Source organism: Toxorhynchites rutilus, chromosome 2, assembly GCF_029784135.1.
Source record: "Toxorhynchites rutilus septentrionalis strain SRP chromosome 2, ASM2978413v1, whole genome shotgun sequence".
NCBI classification, from domain to species: domain Eukaryota; kingdom Metazoa; phylum Arthropoda; class Insecta; order Diptera; family Culicidae; genus Toxorhynchites; species Toxorhynchites rutilus.
In genome coordinates, this window is record NC_073745.1 from 137,658,706 (window position 1) to 137,684,714 (window position 26,009).

Here is a 26,009-nt window from a genome sequence, read left to right on the forward strand (position 1 = left end):
CAAATCAAAACAAAAGCCGAGACACAAAGCCCAGACAAAAACCGTCCGTCTCCGTCAATTATTCTTTTCTACAAATCCTGCCGGTCGTTTTCGTTGAACGTATGCTGACGGGTCGTTACGTTGCTGGTGTATGTGAATGTTTTCATGGGAATTGCATGGTAGAATCATTGACGTATCGTGACGTGACGGGACGTGAACGTGACGTGTATGTTGTATGTGAATCGCACTTAAAACTACTACTCCCACTATAATATAAATATCTTGAGCTTGCTTCACGCATCGGGGTAAAGTTTCGTTCCCACTCTCCGATTATAATGATACGCATGGCGATAGAATGACAATCGACCGGTGTGGTTCAAGTAGTGCTATTTACATCGCGAATTTGTTGTTTTGGTACTTGTTTTGATTTCCCAATATACTTCCAGATTGAGAGATAATTTTACAAAATGCCAAAAGAACAATTCCGTGAAGCGGACGTTATCAAAAAGATGTGAGAAATGACATATATTTAAGCAAAAGGTTCATTCTAAGATATTGTGTTATTTTAGCTCACACGTCTCATTCGGCATCGACAAGCCTGAACTGATTCAGCAGGAATCTCATCTTCATGTTGTAGCGAAGAATTTATACAATCAAGATGCTAACCGAACTCCGGTATCGTTTGGTGTGCTGGATCGACGAATGGGAGTTAGCCAAAAGGATGCTACATGCGATACATGTAAAAAGGGTTTGAACGATTGTGTTGGACACTTTGGTTACATCGATCTTGCACTACCGGTGTTTCACGTCGGTCATTTTCGTGCCACCATAACAATATTGCAGTCAATCTGCAAGGTTTGCTCACGAGTTATGTTGAAGGAGGATGAAAAGAAACAATTCAGTGCTCGCCTCATGAATCCTAATTTGTCCTATCTGGCGAAGAAATCCATCCACAGTCTGGTTCTCAAAAAGGCCAAGAAAAATACCAAATGTCCTTATTGTGGCAGTCTCAATGGGCCGGTTAAGAAGGGAGCAGGCCTAATGAAAATTGTCCACGAGCCATACCGTGGTAAAAAAGCCACAGATCCGATCATAACTAATGCTCTGGAGGAAATGTTGAATGCCATCGAAGGTAATCGGGAACTCTCCCAGACGATAGGGCCTTCCTCGTTGTCCAAGGAACTCAACCCTGTCGAGGTGCTGGACTTATTCAAAAACATTCCCAAGTGCGACGTTCCGCTGCTAGGCATGACCTCTCCTGACTCTGATCCGGCGAATTTGATCCTCACTCGAGTGTTCGTTCCTCCCGTGTGCATCCGACCATCAGTGGTGTCCGAGGTGAAGGCGGGCACTACTGAGGATGATTTGACTATGAAGCAAAGTGAGATTTTGCTTATCAGCGATGTTATAGCGAAACATACGATGTCCGGAGGAAAGATTGAGCTCATCCAAGAAGACTGGGACTATCTGCAACTTCACTGTGCGTTGTACTTCAACAGCGAACTGTCGGGCATTCCGCTTGCGCTGATGGTAGGTATCAGATAATGAATCATCGAGTTGGTAGCATTAATATCTGTTTTAATACTATTTGTAGCCTAAAAAGCCATCAAGAGGTATCGTACAGCGTTTGAAAGGTAAGCAGGGTCGTTTTCGTGGTAATCTATCCGGAAAACGTGTAGATTTTTCCGCTCGTACCGTCATTTCACCGGATCCCAATCTAATGATCCATCAGGTGGGAGTACCCGATCGTGTTGCGAAAATCTTAACCTTTCCCGAGCGAGTAAACTCGGCGAACATCAAAGTGAGTAAACTGTTATCGATAATTACCTTTTTTCCCAATTCATTTATTTGTAATAGCATAAGCTTCGCGGGGCCGCTAATTCAAGATTTGTTTATACAAAATTTCAACTTAAATCTATGTTCAGTAGGTTTCGACCGATTACTCGCGGTTTACTCGAGGTTATAGGGCCAACAATTGTGGGATTGGTCAGATTAGGGATATGGATATGAGGTATCGTTGTCTCAACCGAGGGTTGCCGCACGCACTATAGCATTGATCATAATGACCAGGGATAGCATCAGGTGTCCGACTATCTGTCGTGGGTGGGCGACGGTGAGATGAGGGGACAAGACAAACAAACTAATAACGAAAAAGAAAAAAAACACAAAAGCATAAAATTCTTATACTAAACCGTTTCACGAACATAGATCAACTGCATATAGCAGATGTCGCGAGTTCCCAACACGTCTCTAAGAGGAACATAGGGTTGTCTTCCTTGAGCATCAAGGGCATTCAAAAGGTACTCTCTGGCTGCCTAATTATCCGTACATTTTCAAACTGCGTGATCGACGCCGTCGTAACCGTTTCCTCACCGACAGACATTGCTTTGAACAAAATTTATTCTGTGGAGATGCACATCTAGCGAGTAGTGGTTGGACATAAGTCTACTCATTACACGAATGGAGTCACGACTTACGTCCAAACTTTTGAACCACGCTCTCGAAGAAACATTTGAAATAATTGAATATAACCACCGCCCAAGACTTCCAGTGTCCCAAGAGGAAACTCTGACGCAGTAATTGGAAAAAATCATCGTTTGAAATCTGTCTATCAAACAAATCGGTTTCATGGGCCGACCCACCTTTGCGAAAGTGTCCGCCTTCTCATTGCCAGGAATTGAGCAAAGAGAGGGGATCCATACAAAGGTAATCTTATAAGATCTCTCATCAGTGCACTCATCTGCTGCTGCCTCACTTTTTTGAGCAAATAAAATGGGTGCCTGCTAGATTTCATCGACTGGAGAGCCTCAAGCTGAGACTATCCGAGAAAATGAAGCAATGGTCTGCAGACTTGTTGGAGATCATACCCAATACGAAGTCGATTGCTGCCAGCTCAGCAACATAAACGGAACAAGGTTCCTGCAGTTTACGAAAGGCGCTCGAGTTTTCATTGAAAACACCGAAGCCAGTGGATACATTGAAGTATTTTTTCATGCAATTGACTTTTTCGTACTTTCGGTAAAAATATGAGAAATAAAAGTTGGTCGAAGTTGATCGGAAATCGCAAGTATTGCTTGTTTCATCGACGGATTGTATTCAATTGAGGAACTGCTGATGGTAATATGAGCACGGTCTGGAGTAAACGATGGAAGACAAATATCGAACGAAATATAGTGGTGATAAATTCTCATAAACCGAGATTGTATATTCAGATGAAGATTTTTTTTTCAAAGTTTTCAATCACAAGTGTGTTTGTGACTCCGCATTTCCCCAATATTCTAAGAGAATGTTCCCAGAATCGGTTCTGTAGAGGAGTTACTCTTGCCAGAACCTCGAGACTCATGTTATACGTTGAATGCATACAACCGAGAGCTATACGCAGACAATGATATTGAATTAGTTCCAATTCTAGGAGGTGACTTTTGGCTGCTGAAAGAAAGCAGAAAGCGCCATACTCTAGAATGGATAGAATAGTTGTTTTATAAAGCGTTATGAGATCTCCCGGATGAGCTCCTAACCACGTGCTACAAATCGAGCGGAGAAAGTTGACCCTCTTTTGACATTTTTGCTTCAAATACGTAATGTGGGTATCCCAAGTGCATTTTGAATCAAACCAGACACCAAGGTACTTGAAGGTCAATGATTGGGTAATGCTTCTGCCCAAAAGCTTAAGTTGCAATTGGGCTGGGAACCGCTTTCGAGTAAACACTACCAGTTCGGTTTTCTGCGGCGCCCAGGAAGACAAGTTATCTAGGGAATTTTGCAATGGTCTTTGCAAGTTTTCGGCCTGAGGGCTTCTGACGAAAACCACACCATCATCTGCAAGCTGTCTTAGCGTGCATTGTTCTGCCAAACAACTGTGAATATCTTTCACATAAAAATTATAAAAAAGGGGGCTGAGACATGAGCCTTGGAGTAGACCCCATGAGCAGGATTATTAGGTGGAGCAGATGGCAGAGTTTGCGAGCATAGTGTGCGTGATGTGCGTGATAGCATACGCTGCCATAGCTATTTTTCACATCGTGACGTCAATATTTGTGTTTACATTCAATTGCCTTCCACATCCTTGTAAAAATGCCAAAGTACGTAGAATAGAAGGTAGTCTCCTCCCTGCTTTGTTCAAGTAGTGGTAGGCAAAGGAAAAAAGCAAAAAATTGTAATAAACCATCCATCGAATCCATATAAATTCGAACATTTTTGATTTTTTTTTAAATTGTAACAAAAGAACTGTCTCAAAATATGTTTCTAAATGATGAAATAGCAATTTACTTTATCATTTTAAAATAGAAAAAAGTGGAATTATCGCACCTGTGTTATGAAAATAACCCAAAAATAACCGATGAACAAATGTGTGGAGAGGTTATATCGAAGCAGTTTCGTTTCGTGTCGTTGATAGTATGATGAAAGATTAACTCCCACACTGCTGATTTTTTTTCTCTTTTATTGAAGCAGCTATCAAGAATCATCGCGACGCTTTCAATGGTTTCGGTTTGGAGTGTTCAGCCGTTCAGCCGGGACCAAATTGGCGTTTCTGAAAAACGAGAAAAACATTTCCTCCGCGCCGGGTCATCTTCCGAATTGATTGCAAATAAATATTTTGCACTTTCGCAAGAAGTTAATGTATAAATTTGGAATTTTGTGTGAAACCATTGGAACGGAACGTTTAGGAAGATCCAAGAAGCGAATGCATTGGATAGCTGAAAACATCTCCGATTAGTTTATCGCATCACAATTTATATAAAACACACTTACCTCCAGTACAAAGATGTCTTCTTTGCTGATTATAGGTTAAAACAGTATCCCCAAGTTTTAAAATTTTTCTGCCCCTGGCATCGCGGGACGTGGCACTTCGACATATTGCTGAAGTAAACAAACACTGTTCAGTATGAAATCATTAAAAAAAATCACATCAAACCTTACCTGCAGTGAAAATGCGGTACACTATCGTGTTTATCGTCGGGTCGACTTACGATTTTGTCACTTTGTACGATTTTTTGAACTTTTAAAAACAAGAAATATTGAAAAAACTTCCGAACATCGAACAAATTGAGGATAGTTTATTCCTAATTTCTTTGTGTGTGTATCACATGCGCGCTCCGTGTGTATGCACAGAAAATATCACTTACCTTCTATTCTACGTACTTTGGTTTTCGGCAAGCTTTTTTTATCAATTAAAAACAGATATTTTCTTGGAATTCCCACTAAATATGAGTATAATGTGACAGTGTGTAGTGGATATTTGTGAAATGATGTCGGAAAAGATGAATAAATGTGATAGATTTGTGTGTCATTCTCACTCTCTCACCTTCATAGAAACAAACCAATTTTCATTGAAAATGTTGTTATTCCCGAGAACTAAGAATACGACTGTTCTCTGGACCTTTTTGATCCTTAAATGATGATCACAATGCAATTGTCATCTTTTAAAAAACAACCCGTTACAAGATTGCATGCGCATATTGGCTCATGACATCATCAAAACGTGAGTTATTTCAACATTGTTTCGTTTCTTCCTTATACATTCCATATTGAATGCAACTAACGACGACACCATATTTTGTTTACCAATCCAAATATACTCTGCATACTGCTCCACCTCATATGTACCTCATCGGGGTAGACCCGATTCCCGCAACCGCAACCCTCTTGTACCGCAACAAATTGTACAAGAAGTTATTCGAAATTCCAGGAAGTACACATCTGTCCAGATTGTCTGACAGATTTTCTATGGAAACCGAATCAAAAGCTCACTTAATATCCAAGAATACTGAAGCCAGACGATCGTTTGTTCCTTTGCTCTTGCGAAACCCAAATTGTGTACTTGATAGCAAATTATTTGTCTCGAACCATTGATCGAGTCTTCGAAGGATCATTTTCTCCAACAATTGTCTAATGCACGTGAGCCGGTATGGGTTATGGTCAGACGCTGGTTTGCCAGGCTTTTGAATTGCTATTACTTTGACCTGTCTCCATTCGGGTGGCACAATGTTGTTTTCTAGTAGGGGTCTAGTAGGCAGTTGCAAATTTTGGCCAGTCGGTGTTCTTCGTTAGGTCAAATGGAACTCGAGAAGGTTCAGTGGATTGTGGGCTACACTCCATTGATATATTTATTGGCAAGTGATCACTACCATGGGAATCATTGATGACGTTCCATTGACAATCTAATGATAGCGAGCTCGAGCAAAAAGATAGGTCGAGTCGACTTTCTCGAGCAGGGGGTTTCGGAATTCGTGTCGCTTCACCAGTGTTCAAGATAGTCAAGTTGAAATCGTCATATAAATCGTAAAAAATGGCCGCTCTATCGCCATCATAAGGACCACCCCACGCAGTTCCATGGGTGTTCATGTCACCTAAAATTAGAACTGTGGATGAGAGAATCGAGACTAGACTCCAAAGTTGACTACGGCTAATGTTAGTATGCAAAGTTCTTTATTCTTTGCAGTTATTTGACACGCGACGATTCCGACGTCTGATAGAGCTGGGAGAGGAATTGTATAGAAAGAGTAGCACTTTTTAATCCCTAAAAGTACTCCTCCATAAGAATCATTTCTATTCAGGTGAATAATCTTAAAATCGTGGAAGATGACTTCTGTGTCAGAAGAAAGCCATGTTTCAGAAAGGGCGAATATATCACAGTCATAATTTGGAAGTAAAAATTTGAACCAGATGAGTGCATGGTATTAACGTGGAAATTATCGATTTCAGGTAATGCGTCAACTTATAAAGAACGGAACTGAGAAGCATCCGGGGGCGAATTACGTTCAGCAAAAAGGAAGTGCATTCAAAAAGTACCTTGCTTACGGCAATCGTGACAAAGTTGCTCAGGATTTGAAATGTGGTGACATTGTGGAACGTCATCTAATGGATGGGGATGTAGTTTTGTTTAACCGACAGCCCAGCTTGCACAAACTCAGTATTATGTGTCACGTGGCAAAAGTGCAACCCCAGCGAACGTTCCGTTTCAATGAGTGCGCCTGTACACCATACAATGCCGATTTCGATGGGGACGAAATGAATTTACATTTACCCCAAACGGAAGAGGCGCGCGCAGAAGCTTTGGTGTTGATGGGAGTAAGTTTGTGTTTCTTAATTTCATATGTACAGTAATCTTCAATGTGGTACCGTTTCCAGAACAAATCGAATTTGGTAACGCCCCGTAACGGTGAGCTACTGATCGCAGCTACTCAAGATTTCATCACTGGCGGATACCTTTTAACACAGAAAGATCAATTTCTCACACGCGAACAAGTAATGCAGTTGGCAGCTTGTATGCTGTCGGGTCCGGATGCTAATATGGAAATTGATTTACCGAAACCAGCGATTATAAAACCGCGTAAAATGTGGACGGGGAAACAAATTTTCAGTCTTATCCTGAAACCCAACAAAGAGTCTACCGTGAATGCCAACCTTTCAACAAAAGGTCGTAACTACACCTCCGGGAAGGATATGTGTGTGAAGGATTCATGGGTTGTTATCCGGAATTCGCAGCTGATGTGTGGAGCGATGGACAAGGGAACGATGGGTTCTGGTACGAAAAATTGTGTCTTCTATGTGATTCTGAGAGATTTCGGCGAAGATCACGCGATCCGTTCGATGTGGCGGTTGGCAAGAATGGCTTCATATTTTATGATGAATCACGGATTCTCGTTCGGCATTGGCGATGTAACACCAAGCAGACAGTTGCTGAATGAGAAACAGAAGCTTTTGGAAAATGGGTACCGACGTTGTGATGAGTACATCGCTGAAATGAAGAAAGGAACCCTCCAATGTCAACCTGGTTGTACGGCAGAACAAACGTTGGAAGCCGTAATGCTGAAGGAGCTGTCTAGTATTCGAGAACTGGCGGCTAAAGCATGCTTCCGAGAGTTGCATCCAACGAATAGCGCTCTGATTATGGCACAGTCTGGCTCAAAAGGTTCAAATATTAACATTTCGCAGATGATCGCTTGCGTCGGTCAGCAGGCTATTAATGGCAAACGAGTCCCGAATGGGTTTGAAGATCGAGCGTTGCCCCATTTTGAGAAATTTTGTTAGTATAGCAACACATTTCAGAATCATTCATCGATGCCTATAATCGAAATTTGTCCTCGTTTTCAGCTAAAATTCCAGCGGCACGTGGTTTCGTTCAGAACAGCTTTTATTCAGGCTTAACGCCAACGGAATTCTTTTTCCACACGATGGCCGGTCGAGAGGGTCTCGTCGATACGGCTGTAAAGACGGCTGAAACCGGTTATCTGCAGCGACGATTGGTCAAATGCTTGGAAGATCTTGTTGTGCAGTACGACGGAACTGTACGGAATGCCATCGGCGAAGTTGTTGAATTTACTTATGGTGGTGACGGACTCGATCCTGTTTTCATGGAGGTAAAGAACAAACCTGTTGATATAGATCGCCAGTTTATGCATGTCCGAAATATGCACCCTTGTCGAGATGAGCATCCACTGAAGGGAGAAGAAATTCTGTCTGTGGGAGAGAAAATTCTCAAAACACCGGAATTTGATGGATGCAGAGAGGATTTCAGAAAGGAGAGCTTGTAAGATTCAAAAGATAGAACGCAGAAGCAGTGTTACTAATGATCGCTTTTTATTTTTTTTTAGGAAATACTTGGCAAGTTTTGGGCAAAAGTTGGCACAAATTCAGAACAGCTATAGTAACTGTTCCAATGTGGCTCTGGAAATAGAGCGAACTACCGAAGGACAGTTGGGAAGATTCCTCAAGCAGGTGCGCAACAAGTATAACAAAGCAATTACGGAACCTGGTACTGCCGTTGGGGCGCTGGCCGCTCAAAGTATCGGCGAACCGGGAACGCAGATGACTCTGAAAACTTTCCATTTTGCGGGTGTCGCTTCTATGAACATCACCCAGGGTGTGCCGCGTATTGTGGAAATTATCAATGCGACGAAGGCTATTTCAACACCCATCATCACGGCAGAGATAGAGGATAACACTAGTATGGAATTTGCACGTAAGGTGAAGGCAAGAATCGAGAAAACCACGTTGGGCGAGATTTCATCTTACATCGAAGAGGTGTATAAGTCAGATGATTGTTTTCTGCTTATAAAACTTGATCTGGACCGAATCAGGGTGCTGGGGCTGGAAGTCAATGCAGATACAATCCGTTATTCGTAAGTGTTTTCCTTTCACATATTTTTCTTGTTGGGTATATTTTTCACTGCGACCAGTTATTTGATCTCTCATGGGGCCCCTATTTGTTGTAAGCCGTATCAAGGTGTGTATAGCTATTATTTGGAGTGATATCACTTGCTGACTGTAGACATGATCCCAATAAGGTATTATAGCACGAATGAATTTTATTGTCATGATGGGGGGAAGCTATCCACACATTACATCTGAGGGTTGCATTAAACCATTATCAAAGAAATTGCGCCTTCTATGGAAAGTGCTTCGCAATTACAACATAACAAGTGCTTAACAATTACATTTCACATAGTGTTGCACTTGCTCACAATTATGAGTCAGGATCTGTTGCAGTAACTGAATATTAATCATTCGTTTTGCGTAGTCCGTATGATTCTGCTGCTTCATGATGCTTCATGGAGAAATTCGATATGTAATGAGTTTGAGGCAATGGAAAATATAAACTTTCTGCACCGACTCCGTTCATGACGGACTGGGGGAAATGACTTCAGAAAGATCATATTTGAACAAACGAAATCGAGATATTCAGTAAAACGGTCAATCGGCAAACCCTGTTCTTTTACTAATCCATAATGCATTTGACGAATTTCATGCCAACTCGTCTTAGGAGTTAGCAGAACTTTCTCAGATAGTAGTGAAACGTTGTGGGTGTAAAGACATGGGTCATTTAAGCAGCTTTGCATACTTGAAATGTTCGAAAAATAATTAGACTATTTTTTGGAAAAAGCCAAATTGTTTTTTCTATTTTTTTACAAAAATTTATAATTTAAAAACTATGATACTTACAAAATTCTTGTCAAAAGATGAAATGTAGGAAATTTCCCAAAAAAATAACCAAAAAAAATTTTGGAAAAAAATTTCGCTGACAAAAAAGTTATTCTAAAAATTAAAATCCATTTTTCTCAAAAACTTATTGTTTTAAAAATTCCCAAAAATATATATATGAATAGTCCTTACAATTTCCAACAAGTCGTCCATACATCGGAAGATGGGCACTTTTACAGGGAAAAAGTTTTTCGAACAACAACTTTTTCATGTTTTCTTTGAAAAAAATACGGCTTATCCTTATTTTGTTTAAAGTCAAGATGGCGATATAGCGTATTCGACAAAGTTTTAGATCTTGTTAAAATATGAACTTTTGTCGAAGACATCAACTTTCTATCTTTTATAGTTTTTGGAGTACACATGTACGAATTAAACGTTATTAGTATTTTTTCAAAGAAAAACATGAAAAAGTTGTTGTTCGAAAAACTTCTTCCATGTAAATGTGCCCATCGTCCGATGTATGGAAAACTTGTTGGAAGTTTTAAGAGCTATTTATATCTATTTCTTTCAGAATTTTGAAAGCATATGTTTTCGAGAAAAATGAATTTTAATTTTCAAAATATTTGTTTTTCAATAAATTTTTTTTCCAAAAAATTGATTGATAATTTATAATGAAAACCAGAATAATTTCTTAGATTCCATTCTTTGACTAAAATTTTGTAGGTCTGATATTTTTTTTTTAATTTTGAGTTATTTCAACTTTTTTTCGATATTAATTTAAAAAACTATAACATCTACAAAAAGATGGTCGAGTTATTTCAACTTTTTTCGAAAAATATTAAAAAAGATATTAATGAAATGTAAAAAATTACTTAGGTTTTTATTAAAAATTATCAAAGAATTTTTTGGAAAAAAAATTCATTGGAAAAAAATATTTTAAAAATAAAAATTCATTTTTCTTGAAAACATATGCTTTTAAAATTCTGAAAAAATAGATATAAATAGCCCTTAGAATTTCCAACAAGTTTTTCATATATCGGACGATGGGCACATTTACATGCAAAAATTTTTTCGAACAACAACTTTTTCATTTTTTTCTTTGAAAAAAAACTAATAACGTTTAATTCGTACATTTTTATGGATAAATTATCGCAATTTACATGCTCTGCTAATTTTTCTCCAATTAGAAATATGTCAAGAACATGTCAAACGTGATAATTTACATACAAAAATGTTACGAACAAATCATTTTTTTTCAGGAGTTTTCATACAAAAATGACTTATATTCCAAAAACTATAACAGATAGAAAGTTGACGTCTTCGACAAAAGTTCACATTTTAATAAGATCTAAAACTTCGTCGAAAAATTTAAACAATTTCCTACATTTCATCCTTTGACATGAATTTTGTAGGTATCATAGTTTTGAAGTCATAATTTTTTGTAAAAATTTAATAAAAAAAATTCCTTTTTCCAAAAAGTTGTCCAATTATTTTTCGAATATTTCAAGTATGCAAAGTTGCTTAAATGACCCATGTCTTTTCACCCACAACGTTTCACTGCTATTCGAGATGGTACTGCCAACGGCCAATCAAGTTGGCATAAAATTCGTCATTTGTAGCATTCTGCATTCAAGAGTCAAGTCTAAAGTCACTTCTAAATATTTCATCTTTGGAGTAAACATTAGTTTAGTTACCAACAATCTAGATGTACAAGGAACAGTAGTTTTATGAGGATTTTTAGTTGAACCCTCATTCTTACACCATGCTATACTTATTTTTTTTTTCTCCCATCTGTTTATTTTTATTAGGCTCATTTAGTAATTCAGCTGCAACAGAGCCGAATTTATCGAGTACATTTTTTCTCATGTTGTATATTGTTCCGTCTGCTGGGAACTGTGGGGTGGACTGTATGGGCTGGTTGCTCCCCTCGTGGAGGCTGGGACGGGTGGGAGCCCTTATGGCTTCGCTCTGTGCTATAAATCTCTTTCGGATTGGCTTGATGAAATGTTAGATTTGGGCTTTGAGTAGTGCAAAGTAAGCGCATGGTGTTTTCTTCTATTTATACTTTATTGATTTTCACTGCTTATTTACAAAATATTTACTGATTTGTTTTTGCTAAACGCTGCTGATGGTATTATTGATATTGTTGCTGTTGTACTGAAGCTACTATATGGTTCGATGAAAACTCGTTCGATGCCAATGTTGCCGCACTCCTGCGATGATGGTATTGGTGTTGCCACTCGTGCAACGGTTCGTTGGCTGCTTCGCGGACGGAACATATATTAAACAATAGCCATTTAGGCGTAAGAGTATTCCTATTCTATCGATACACAACACATGTCGCCTTTTTTTTCGGCGTAAGAATATTCCTATTGTTCGAATGTTCACAGTTGGACTATATACACAGCGGAACTGTTGATATGAGGCTTCCATTGTTGTGTTATAAATAGCACCAATTACCGATGCAGCAGATCGTATGTGGAGTGAGAGGCTGGGATCACCATCACATGATGATTGATGCATGGACGTAGTAGCTAGAATAACACACTAAGATGGTCAGTTGAGGGCCCTAAGTTATGAGCTCATGATCGTTCGCATAGTAGCGGACACGCAACCAATTAGGCTACGAAGACCCCTCATGTTATAGTTATGTTTAGAGCATATTACAGTATATCTCTGATTACATGCTCATATTTTCCACGAACCACAACTACAACATCATCCACTGTTTATGTTTAGATCTTCTGATCTATTCATAATACAAAGTGAATGCTTTCCCATATTCAAACCGCTGTAAAGTATGCTTTGCTCGGTTAATTATTTTTTAGATTTTTTGGCCTAGCATTCCACCATGGTACATCCCTGTTTGTTGATCAGACCTTAAATGGGCAACGCTTGCTGTAAGCTTCAATTATTCTGTTTGTAGCATAAATAGAGGTTATTTCCTCACTCGCGTTAACATTTTTTCCGGGAGGCTACACCTCCCCTCCACTACTAGATAAGAATAGTGAAGTTGCCAGTAGGGCCCGAAATCTTCGAAGGTGAAAAATGTAGACTAAGTCTACTCTCAGTAGCTTCGTTGACTAGCGAGGATGACTGATTAACTAGTCCAGTCAGTGGTTATTCTAACTGACGCGACTAATGAAAACAAATCTGTCTCTTCAATCAACTGACTTCAATCCACCTGTTGGGCAGACAACAGTGATCACTGCATAAGATATATATGGATCGACAAGATTGAGCTTTGTTTAAATCATTATTTTAGCGAAATAGTTACAAAAATTACCCGCTAATCTATATTGATGACATGCGAACATATGTCTTTACATAGAAATATTTACTTTTAGCGTCAAAGCCATATGCACGAAGAAAAATAGAAATTTCTGTTACTTATTATTTTTTCATATCAATGGAAGCAGATTGATTATTCGAAAAGTTTCACAGAAACAGTGCAAGTTGCACATTGCGATTGTATAACCGAATTAGGTGAAGTGTGTTCCAATTTAGGCTTTGTGTTTTTTGCCCGGGAAAGCTGGTCTCGTGAAGAAGTAAACTAATATACAGTAATCGTTCGCTAACTGGTCCTGGTTTAACTGGTCTGCCTTATAACTAGGTGAACGTTAACTGTTCCTTGGACCAGATGAAAAGCAGAACTTATGAACAAACGACGCCATATACAAATAGAAGATTTGCTATGAGGGGAATGCCCCTGTTCATTGCGATGCGATTGCGAATGCGATGTTCATTGAACGACTTTCCCACTAGATTTGAATCGAAAATTTTCGCACCTAGATGAAAGTCACAGGGGCTCGAGCTCACGTTCGAATGTTTCCTTGTATTGCCCAGGAATTGGCTAATCGATGAATTTTCTCCGTTTCCGATCAATTTTCTTATAAACATATTTACCTTCTCTACAGAGAGTATTCAGGTACCCGGAATTCATATCTGAGAGTTGGTTGATCTTTATGGCTGAATATGTTCTTAATTTCAACATAATCAACCGCTTTTTTGGCGGAACTAACCACCGATTAAGGATATCTACATAAGAGTGTTCATTATACAGTAAACATTCGTTAACTGGGCAAAAAGGGAAGACCAGTTATCGATATTCGCGTTTTAACTTGTCCGGCATGTAAAATGTCAAATGAAATCGAGGGGAACTTCAATTAATTGTTTGATTCGCGTTGATCATTAAATTGGATAAACAAAAGTTTTCCAATGGAAGTTTCGCTTCGAGTGCTACAACAGGTATGAAATATAATTTGAGGAGATTATTTTTCTGTTATTTAATCAACATAACATTTCAAATTACACAAATTACAAATTACTTGGCTACCAAACATTATGTGTTTGTGATCGGAGAGCGATAAATCTTCAGAAACATGCCAATTAAATATGTTTTCAGATAGACAATCTCTGAGTTAGGAAATAAAATTTGTAGCAATAACATTCATATATTTTTTCAGTATTTGCATCTCTAAATTGAAAATAAAACACGAGAATATAGAAGTGTACGGCCCATCCCTCATAACGATCCGGCCGGATCCCTCGAAGCACAGCCACGCGCTGAACGCGGAACTGCAACGGCTTCTGTCGGCCGTTCCCAACGTTGTGGTTGCGGGCCTTCCTCAGGTATCGCGTGCTGTCATTGCCGTTGACGACTCTCGGGGCGCACCCACTTACAAACTCTGCGTCGAAGGGTATGGCTTGAGAGATGTAATGGCCACCTATGGGGTTGTAGGTGCTAAGACAAAGAGCAATAACATTCTAGAGGTGTACGGTACACTAGGGATCGAGGCTGCCCGAACGACCATCATGAATGAAATTACCGACGTTATGGAAGGCCACGGAATGAGTGTAGATCACCGTCACATTATGCTGCTGGCAAGTCAGATGACCTCAAGAGGGGAAGTGCTCGGTATCACACGCCACGGGTTGGCGAAAATGAGAGAATCGGTGTTCAATTTGGCATCGGTAGGAATATAGGGTACATTTCGAGACATATAATACTAAAATGATTTAATCTATTTCAGTTCGAAAAAACCGCCGATCATTTGTTTGATGCTGCTTACTATGGACAGACCGATTCGATAGATGGCGTTTCTGAAAGAATTATTCTTGGTATGCCAGCTTCTATCGGCACTGGACTGTTCAAACTTATTCACAATCATACCGATACAAAACTGGATGACATTGTGGAGCCAATTTTCAATCTCGCATGACACAGATCAAAAAAATCTTAAATTGGATATACGATAAATTATTGTAAAGATAAATCCTTTTTGTTGAAATATAAGCATAGATTAAGATTAGACTCATGTCCGCTCCTCACCAATTGTTCGACTACAATTATGTAGTTTTTTGTTGGGAAAGGAATGCTGATGATAGTAATAAGACTACTGACGAAAGTGTTTTAGTGACCGTGAACTCCACACTCGAAGTGACGGCTGTAGAAAGCCACACATGGACGTGCTTGAAGTTGGTATGGACGCGATTGCACTTGGCTACCGTACTTGATATCTATGTGCGTTGCCGATTTGGAGTTTCTCTGTTTCCTGTGTTGGAAACCGCTGAAGCAACAGCGTTCTCTCTCTTCTTCGTTTCTCGACATAGAGTGATTCTCTCTCTGGGAAGTTAAAAGGTTGTGCCTAGACGGCAACCCATAGGGCCTCCTCCAGTTACACTAAGAATCGGACCCGATGACCGGATTGTGTAACTAACGTTTGGCTATCCTCAGTTGGATGATTTCTGATATTGTCGCATCCAAACGCTGGTTTGAGTCGGTCTATAGGTATTCTTTGCTCTCTTCCTGCTATGACGATATCGAAATATTTGACGCTTCGTCTCACGATTTCATATGGTCCTTCATAAGACTGTTGTAGCGATCGCTTGACAGCATCGATGCGTAAAAAGACATGAGAGCATGTGTTCAATTTACTTTGCACAAATACGGATTGCTTGGCATGATGAATAGTTTCAGGAGGATGCAGTTTAGACAATGCATTATGCAATTGCTTAGCAAATTCTGAACGGTCAACGCTTGTAACGGATGAGTAGAAAAATTCCCCTGGAACACGTAGTGACTGACCATAAACTAGTTCAGCTGCAGAACATTTTAACTCGTCGCGATATGCAATTCTCAACCCCAAAAGTGCAATTGGTAATTCGTTGCATCAATGATTTCCGCTTCTACCATCAAGCATGCCTTCAATGTACGATGAAATCTCTCCAACATTCCGTTTGCTTGTGGGTGATATGTAGTAGTACGAATGTGGTGTGATTCAAAATATAAGAACCGATCAACAACTGTCAGAAGGTATCGATGTCCATCAGACGGAGGTAAGGGATCCACTAAATCGTTGTGTACGTGTCGAAACCTGGATTTAGGTAGGTCGAATGAACCGAACGGTGACACAGTGTGTCGATTTACTTTGAAACGCTGACAGCTTATGCATTCTCGAACAAAATGATTGATATCGCTATTCATTGCAGACCATATAAACCTCTCGGAAATGAGATTTCTTTTTCGAATTCGATTTTTTATTGAAACATCACAGTAGATTGGCTGAGACAAATTCGGAATACGTATTTGTTCAAATTTCAATGACGGAGACGACATAAGTCCTTTTAGCTCTATATCTGTTTATTGATCGTTTGCAATAGCATGTAACTCCATTGCCGACACATCCTCGACTCTGGACAGCAACAGTATTGTCGACACCACTGATGTGACGTATATTTGTAGTAAATTGCGAAATATATCGCAGATATCGTTCTTCGTGGGGCAACCTGCTGGCTGAATTACTAGTCAATGCATTTGTGAGTGGCTTACGATCAGTGAATATTATGAAATTGCGGCCTTCTAGGAAGTTCCGAAAATATTTGAGAGCCATTTTCATAGATGTTAATTCACGCCCGAATGTTGAGTATTTTTTTCTGCGAGTCTCCAAATTTCTCAGAATAAAAGCCAAGCGGCTGCCATGACGCACCGGAAAGCTGTTGAAGCATCGCTCCTGCTGCGGTACTGGAATCAATTTGGAATGTCTTTAATCAATTTACGAAGTTCAAGTTGAACATCGACAGCTTTAGGAATGATTTTTTTGTAAACGTTAATCAATGCTAAGAATCTTCGAAACTCCTTCACAGTTGTCGGATGTGGATAGTCAATGACAGCTTGTACACGGGATGGTAATGGTTTCATCTCTTCTTGATCTACTTCTTCTTCTTCAATGGCACTAACGTTCCTAGAGGAACTCCGCCGTCTCAACGTAGTATTACTTGCGTCATTTTTTTAGTACTTAGTTGAGATTTCTATGCCAATTAACACGCCTTGAATGCATTCTGAGTGGCAAGCTCTAGAATACGCGTGATCACAGTGCAAGTCGGAGGAAATTTCTTTGACCAAAATTCCCCCGACCAGAACGGGAATCGAACCCGAACACCCGGCATGTTAGTTATGACGCTAACCACTCGGCCAAGGGAGCACTCTTGATCTACTAAATATCCTAAAAATTCAACTTGTTGCTATGCGAATTTGCTTTTATCTACATTGATTACCAGGTCATTTTCTTTCAGCCGTTTAAAAACAACACGTACATGTTCCATGTGTTCTTCATGTGAAGTTGACACAATGCAGATATCATCGATGAATATAATTACAAAATCGAGATCTCCAAAAACTTTGTGAATGAAACGTTGAAACGTTCGGTTCGAGTCGCACAAACCAAGCTGCATTCCTGTAAATTCGAACAAGCCGAATGGTGTAATTACGCCTGTTTTTGGAATGTCTGCTTCTTCAACTGGTATCGGATGATACGCTCTCTCCAAGTCGAGCGTTGTGAAAATATTCTTACCTTGTAGAGACTTGAGTAGATCGTGAACATCAGGCACTGGATAACGGTCCGGAATCGTTACTTGATTTAGCTGCTGATAGTCGCCGACGAATCTCCATTGACCATTATTTTTGGGAACGCAGTGTAGAGGACTAGCCCAGATGTTGCATGACGGGCGGCAAATACTCAGTTCATTCATTAAGGCAAATTCCTCTTTTGCAGCCGTTAAATTTGTCTGGGTGCATTCTTCTCATTTTGCTTGCTTTTGGTGGACCTTTGGTAAGAATATGATGCGTGACGTCATGCTGAACCTAAGTACGCAGACTTCCCGGAAGTGTAATTTGACAATACTCAGATAGAAGCTGATGGAACGGGTGATTCAAATTAATGCTGTGAATTCGTGTAATCATCACGTTGCCAGAAGATTGCATCATTGTTTTCGAATCAATTAGAACTTTGTTTGTTAAATCGACCAAAAGCCCGAACTGCGCCAAAAAGTCTGCTCCGATAATTGCATGATTTACATCCAAATTTACATCCAAAAAATTCCAAGTAAATTTCCGTTTCCTACTGCAACCCATAAGATGTTCTCGAAATGTTTCCTCAATAAACACGGTCCAAGGCTGTAGCTCTCCTGCACCATACCAATCCTTCCTCAAGTCTTGCTCCACCTGGTCCAACAGCCGCGCTCGCTGTGCAGTCATCAAGACGGGTCTATGGTACTAGGTGAGGCCGTTTCGTCACTAAGTTGGTTAGGGGAGCGGTATATGAAAACAGTACGGAAGAAAGCAGAAGGGGAATCATTGGCTCGAAGCGTGAAAGAAACAGACTGATCACGAGCGAGCTTGGCCACAAGCGTATTGTGTTTTGTTTACAAACAAAGTAGACTTCCAAGATGGCTGTAGAGTAGTTTTAGCATATTGGCCCACCTTAGGATATACTTCCATGCGCCTTGGCAGTCATGTTGCAGGTTGTATAGAAATAATTATTAGGGTAACAGTACAAATAATACGCGCTACTTTTTAGAACATCTTGCGCACAACAAGATACATAAGTTGAATACAATCGTTGTGAGGATGGGCGCAAGCGCAGCGATCATTATTCCGTCACACTAAAACCTTTCAAGGTCCAGTGGACGAAGTACAGAAAAACCTGTTTTTGTGCGATTTTTTTGTGCTGTTTTTTTGTGCGGTATATGCGGTATTCGACAAAGTTATCATCAATTTAATTTTTTTCGATGGTTAATGTGCATTTCAGTACGAAGAAAAAAGCATATTTGTGTCCAAATTATCCATTTCTCAAATCATTCCCATCGTTCCATCAAATGCTCTAAGTTGCGCATGACATGATTTCTAACAGCAACAAGTTTCGACATGCAACTAAAAGCACAACATAGCCACGTGCAACCGAAAAGGCAAACTGTCCCATCGCAGGGAAACAAGGAAATCGAACAGTGAACGGCGTAGATTTGAGTTATTTTCTTGGGGGAAACTTTTTTTTATGCGGTCCCTATCTATCGCACAATTTTATTTTTTTTAATTGTGCACCGAACACAATTTTTTAATGCTACTGGTGAAGTTTTGCTCGATTTTTTTTTGTCCGGCCTCATCCCCCGCACAAAAAAAAAGGTTTGTCTGTACCTCACAATTGGGTCACTTTGTCAGGTTTTGAGAGGCGGTTCCGAAACTCGCGAGAATGCTGACTCAACCTAACTCATGAGAGCGTATAATCGTTTCTTTGACCTGTTTCAAACCGTGGGCTTGAGAGAAGTTCGCGGATTTGAAATGAACATTCTTTACTCTAGGAAACGTTGTTCTCCCGGAGATAAAGTCAGGTGCTTATTGAGTAATTTGTTCGAGAAACCCCATAAGTCCATTTGACGCACTTGTGAGAAAACGAAAAAAATTGTTTTTCTCAAAGTTTTGACCTGGTCCTCCAATTTGTATTAGACGCCATATTTTTTCTCGCTCTCTTGACATTTCTCTTCAGTAAAGTTTGCCATTTCATAATGGAAAGATATACGAATATACGATATACGAGATAACGAGTCGAGATTTTTAAAATTTACTACCGAAATTCGCAGTCAATTGCCTCAACTTTAAGAGCGCTACGTCCAATTTATGGTCGTCATAATCGTCCTGCCAGATTAATAATTGAGCGTCTAGTGGAAAAATTGAATCCACAGGCACAGTACAAAATGTTCCCGTGCCAGTGAGACAAAGAAGTGCCCGTAGTGTCTAGAATATTGCTGCCGCTAGCGCATCAATTGAAGAAGGCCCAAATCAGTCTCTCACGCATCGTTCTCAAGCGTTGGGCATCTATGTGACTTCGTTGTGGCGAATTTTGCTTACAAGATCAAATTAATGCAAGAACTGAAGCCGCTTGAACACCAGAAGCGTCGTATGTTCGTGAATTGGGCTGAGCAACAACTTGAAAATGATCCGGATTTTCATCGAAAAATCATCTTCAGCGATGAGGTCCATTTTTGGCTGATTGGCTTTGTTCTATCCTGAATCGGACGCAGGATAATTGGACCGGTGGACTGTAACTTCAATAGACCAATAGGTTTCAATAGACCTTAGGTTGCATGTAGGTGTCCACACAGAATTACCACGGGTGGGGTTCTAATGTGGATCTACACACTTGGTTTAAATAGATTAACACTGTTCGGATAGGTTTATATATTTATTTCCTCGATGTTACCGGTACAATGGTTGGAATGAAACTGACTTTCTTAGGAAGGAAGGAAGGTATTGTATTATAGAGACTTTAAACTTTTGCAGTTCATTTGTCTCTAGCCTTGAGAAAGGCCCTTTGAAAACTCTACTCTACTTTACTCCAGCGCTACCACCTCCGCCCTCTTGCCTTGAGAAAGGCACTCGATCCCTCGCCGTCCAGCTCGTCCAGCAACGATGTTGTCCAGTCGGTGTCCACACAAAGAATGACTTTCTTAGGAAGGAAGGAAGGTCTTGTATTATAGAGACTTTAAACTTTTGCAGTTCATTCGTCTCTAGCCTTGAGAAAGGCCCTTTGAAAACTCTACTCTACTCTATTACTCTACTCCAGCGCTACCACCTCCGCCCTCTTGCCTTGAGAAAGGCACTCGATCCCTCGCCGTCCAGCTCGTCCAGCAACGATGTTGTCCAGTCGGTGTCCACACAAAGAATTAGAGGTGGGCAAACCGTTCACGAACGGTACGAAAGAACTAGTTCGCCGAAAAGAGTGAACGAACGGTCGTTCTTTTTCGAAGAACGGTAGTTCTCCCCACGAACTGATTGCGAGCGAACGGTTTGTGAACGAACTGAATCCGAATGAACGGTTTGCGAGTGAACTGTTTGTGAACGAATTGGTTGAGAACGAACTGATTGCGAGTGAACTGTACGGGAAAGAACTGATTGAGAGTGAACTGTTTGGGGACGAACTGTTTGAGAACGAAATGTTGGCGGGCGAACTGTTTGCGAACGAACTAGTGCAGCTGAACTGATTTGCGTTGGACGGAATGGATAAATATAACGAGAACGCTTGTAAGGAAAATAAAACGATATTGTCATTTATGAGCAAAACTCATCTAACGCAGGGTTTATTTTGTTAATGTATACTCAATTTTGGGTTAAAAATTAAATAGATTTCCGTAGTTTTAAAAGCAAAACTATATATTTTCAATTTCATATATTCTTTCAATTCCGCGTAACATTCATATATTTCCTGATTATCAAAAAAAAATCTTGGCGAAAGAACGGTTCAAAAGAACTGATTCACTTAGATGAACGGTTAATGAGTGAACCGTTCATCAAAATGAACTGTTTTGCCCATCTCTACAAAGAATGCTGAAAAAAAGACTTTCTTAGCTGACCATGCTGCCTCTTTATACCCGTCATTGGGTGAACATAAATGTTACATGTTTTCTTCCTATTTTCCGTTGCGCTTCGGTGGCATACCGAACGTACTCCCCCCGATCGGTACAACTTACGATCTGCTTGGATGTGATGAACTTCGACTGGAATTGTTGTCTTCGATGGGCAGAATTGAAACCTTGTTGATAGGTCTCCGGAAAGTCGAACCATCCACGGATACATCACCGTCACTTCCTGGATACACTGCGGAGATTCGACCTAATTTCCAGTGGAGAGGGGGCTGGGTCCGGTTGTGTAGAAGAACAATCATATCTTCACGAACGTTGGGCATCACTTGTAAATTTTTCTTCCGTGGTTGCAGCGTGTTGAGATAGTCCTGGTTCCAAGCACGCCAGAAGTGCTCGCGCATTAGCTTAATATGTTGCCAGCGATCTTAGCGGTTTGCTTTGATATCTTCAAGCGATGGTTCGGCTGGAGCGATGAGAGGACGTCCAATTAAATAATGAGCAGGCGTAATAACCAGCGGATCGGCAGGATCGTTCGAAATACTGTAAAGTGGGCGAGAATTCAACACTGCTTCAATCTCAGTCAGAACTGTGGCAAATTCTTCGTAGGTTAGCTTAACAGGACCAACGATACCCTGCAAGTGGGTTTTGGCGGACTTGACTGCTGCTCCCAATAACCCTCCAAACTCTGGGGCATCTGTTAGAATGAAGTGCCATTCGATTTCTTTAGTCTGGCAGACAGTCTTCGGAATTGAACGCAGTTCTGATGTGCAACACTTTTTTTTGCACCCAGTTGAACTCTCTCTCCATGCGCACACCTGCGCCCGGACGAATCAACGCACACCGAAACAAAGTTCAAATGTTCTGTTGTCAACACGGTTCGCTTTTGAGTTCGAACATCCTCACTGCACCGTTTCTATACACCGGCTTATATTCCCAATTTTAAACCGAGCTCGAATCTAGTCTTTCTGCGTTGCTTTCTCTGTTGATGCGGATTGTATGAGGGTGCGCTGTTGCTTAGCTTAGAACAAGCGAAGACAAAACGGGCGCTAGAATTTTATGTGTGTGTGGGTATAGAATGAGGGGGAATTTAGTATGTGAATTCTGCACCGTGTTGATTTTTGGCTCACTTGTTTTGAGTTCGGTGCGCTTCGTGCCAAGAATGAAGTTTGTTTTCAGCGTGCGTTTGTTTTCAGCGCACGCTGATGAAAATTGAATTCGAGCGCAACACAGCGTAGATTTTCTGAAGACTGCTGGCAGTACTGCTGAATCAGTTCAACGTAACTTGTTGATTCCGGAATTGATGATATAACTCATGTAATTCATGCTGGGCACCGCGAAAATTGGTCCCGTTGTCTGAATGTAGCTGTTGAACCAATCCTCTTCGGCTCACAAAACGTTTAAGGGATGTCAAAAAGGCATCGGTACTGAGGTCGGAGACAGCTTCCAAATGAATGGCTTTAGTAGTCATGCACACATACACTGCTATATAGGCCTTTGTTAATGTCGTGCGGCGAGTTCCATGCCTGATCTAACATGGACAAGCGTAGTCTACTCCAGTCCCGCGAATGGAGGCGATGGAACAACTCTTATACCAGGGACAAAGGTATAAGAGTTGTTCCATCGGTTTCCAAAGGTTTTTATTTAGTGTCTAAACTATCAAACACAACAAACAAGTTTCCAATCTGAGTTATTAACTTAAGAGAAAGTCAATGAAAAGAACGTTTATCAAGTGATTTGATTCTGCTTGTTCATGCTACCCACCACTAACCGTCTATGGTGCTGCGCACAGTACAACTGTAGCCATGTACAGCGGTAAAACAGGTCGGTACAGGTACAGCGATTGTACCGAGTTGCTTGCATGGTTCTAGCGCTGTACATGGTGACAGACATACAATTTTCGAAGTACAACGCAAGTACAGCTGTATGTCTGTCATAAGTATTACTGGCGGCAAACTTCCCATAAGCTGCGTCGTCTTATGGCGGGTTTACATTAGGGAGATCTATAGCTATAGATGGATTTATTCACGTGAAAATAGGTGTAAACGGGTGAGAATAAATATGATACACTTATTCGAGGTATATATAACTTGAATAAATTCAGCATATGTAAACGCTTGTGAATTTCTCACTGGTGAGAAATCACTAAAGTTGGATGCAGTTCTACTTCAGGTGAATAAATTCACCGAAAATATGAATATATTCATTATAGAAGTTCACCTAGTGTAAACGGTTGATGCGATTTCTATAAATCTCATCATATTTCTTCACATGAATATATCACTAGTCTAAACCCACCCTTAGATGGATTCGTACGGAAACATTTAACACAGCATCGAGTGACTTGTCGAATAGTAGATCGGGCATTCAACAACCAATATCGCTGACGAAAGGCGTTCATCAAGCCAGTCTGTTCGATATGAAGTAATTCGATGTGCATTTCTCGGATCATCAGTCGAACTATAGGGTCTTTGACTGGTAAAATTATTTGGTGTCGATTGTTGAACGACAATTTGGAATGACTCAGGCGACCGCCAACTCGCAGTAGACCGTTACTGTACATCGGCCTCTAAGTGAGTTAGTTGCATTATGCGGATGATAGTTTCTGACGATTGATACAGCTCACGAATCGTCAAGTGGGATCGTTCTCGTTCAGAAGCAATCTTTTTGCAATTCGCAACAAACCACAGGACGTATCCCATTATTCTTTGCATTTTACGGAAGCTGCTGAATTTATACAAAAATGCGAAATGAGGACTACTCACGGCTGCTGTAGCTATAGCGGATTTCATTTCTGGTAGCACATCATTGGGAACATCTTCAACATTTTCTGTTTGGTATTGTGGCTTTGTGAGGAATTCGGGGCCGTCCCACCAAAGCATGTTTTCTTCCAGAAGTTCTGGCAGCAGACCACGTGATATGAGGTCGGCAGGATCCTGCTGAGAGCGAATATAATGCCATCGGTACTCACTCGTATATTCTTGGATGACGGCGATACGCTTCCGTACGAACAACTGAAGTAGGTTTAGAGGTTTCTTTATCCAAGCTAAAACAATCGTACTATCACTCCACAAAACTATGTCCTGGAACGTCATTCCAAGGGCTGGTATCACCTTCTGGAGAAGTCGCGTAAGTAAGAGAGCTGCACAAAGTTCTTTTCTGGGTATGGAAAGGTCGTGTAAGGGAGCAAGTTTGGACTTGCTGCATAACATGCGAAGTTTGGCTGTTCCATCGCTGAATATGCTTCGTAGATAAATACATGCTCCGTAGGCTACAGTTGAGGCGTCGGCAAATCCATGTAATTCGTGAGCAATTGCATTGTTAAAAGTCACACATCTCGGAACATTTGTTCGGTTGAGGTGTGATAACGAACACTGTAATAGATGCCACTTCTGGGCCAGTTCGGTGTCTACTGATTCGTCCCATCCTGCTTTAGTTCTCCAAATTTGTTGCACAAGTAATTTTGCCAGGACGATTACCGGCGAGAACAAACAAAGTGGATCGTAAAACTTAGCTACTTCAGCATAGATAATCCTCTTTGTAATTGATTGTGGTTGTATCGTTGGTTGCTTAGGTTGATTGGCGATATAAAGGGCATGTTCGTGGGAATCCCACAGCAATCCTAAAATTTTGATTACCTGGTTTGCTTCACAATGCTCCATAGGTATTTGTTTCTCACACTCTTGCGGCGGTATGGTATCCAGTAGCTCTTTCGAATTCGAACACCACTTATGTATGGGAAAACCGCCTCGACCAAGAAGCTGCTTTAATTGACGATAAACTTTGATAGCATCAGTCACACTTTCAGCTCCAGTGAGTATGTCATCTACATATATATCCTCCTTTACTAAGCGCGCGGCAACGGAGAAATCACGTCCTTCTTCTTCTGCCAGCTGCACAAAACATCGTGTGGCCTGGTAAGGGGCGGAAGCTGTTCCATACGTCACGGTTTTCAATTCCAGTATTCGCAGCGGATGTGCCGGATGTTCTCTCCAGAATATTCGTTGGTCTTCCGCTGCCATTGATATCTGGCGGTACATTTTTGCTATGTCTGCCGATATTGTAATTTGGTGTTTCTGGAATCTTAGTACAATGGAGAATAATTCGCTTTGTACTACAGACCCGACGTGGAGAACATCGTTTAATGATAAACTATCAGGAGTGGGCTTCGCACTGGCATCGAAGACTACACGACATTTTGTGCTGGAACTCGAGGGCCGCAGAACAGCATGATGTGGCATGTAAAAATTGCGTTGATTAGGCAGGTCATTGGCTTCGTTGATTTCGTGACAGTGACCAAGAGTCTCACTCTCTCGGATGAACTGAATATACTGCATCTGTAACTCAGGGTTGCGTACCAACTTCTTTTCCAACATCAGAAATCGCTTCAGTGCTAGGGCTCGACAATCATTCAT

The 26,009-nt window shown here is 40.6% G+C and overlaps 2 protein-coding genes across 2 annotated transcripts; one reads left to right on the top strand and one right to left on the bottom strand.

Annotated features, from left to right (window-relative positions):
• The first annotated feature begins 308 nt into the window (after positions 1 to 308).
• LOC129769618 (DNA-directed RNA polymerase III subunit RPC1) lies at positions 309 to 15,250 on the top strand. The gene is made up of 9 exons (XM_055771999.1): positions 309 to 490; positions 549 to 1,509; positions 1,574 to 1,780; positions 6,685 to 7,050; positions 7,111 to 8,008; positions 8,077 to 8,512; positions 8,577 to 9,104; positions 14,370 to 14,877; positions 14,937 to 15,250. Exons 1-9 carry the CDS (start codon positions 447 to 449, stop codon positions 15,123 to 15,125), a joined length of 4,137 nt encoding a protein of 1,378 aa, XP_055627974.1. The 5' UTR covers positions 309 to 446; the 3' UTR covers positions 15,126 to 15,250.
• An 8,896-nt stretch (positions 15,251 to 24,146) lies between these two features.
• Positions 24,147 to 26,009, bottom strand: LOC129766162 (uncharacterized). Its single transcript, XM_055766631.1, has one exon. The coding sequence runs from the start codon at positions 26,007 to 26,009 to the stop codon at positions 24,147 to 24,149; it is 1,863 nt and encodes a 620-aa protein (XP_055622606.1).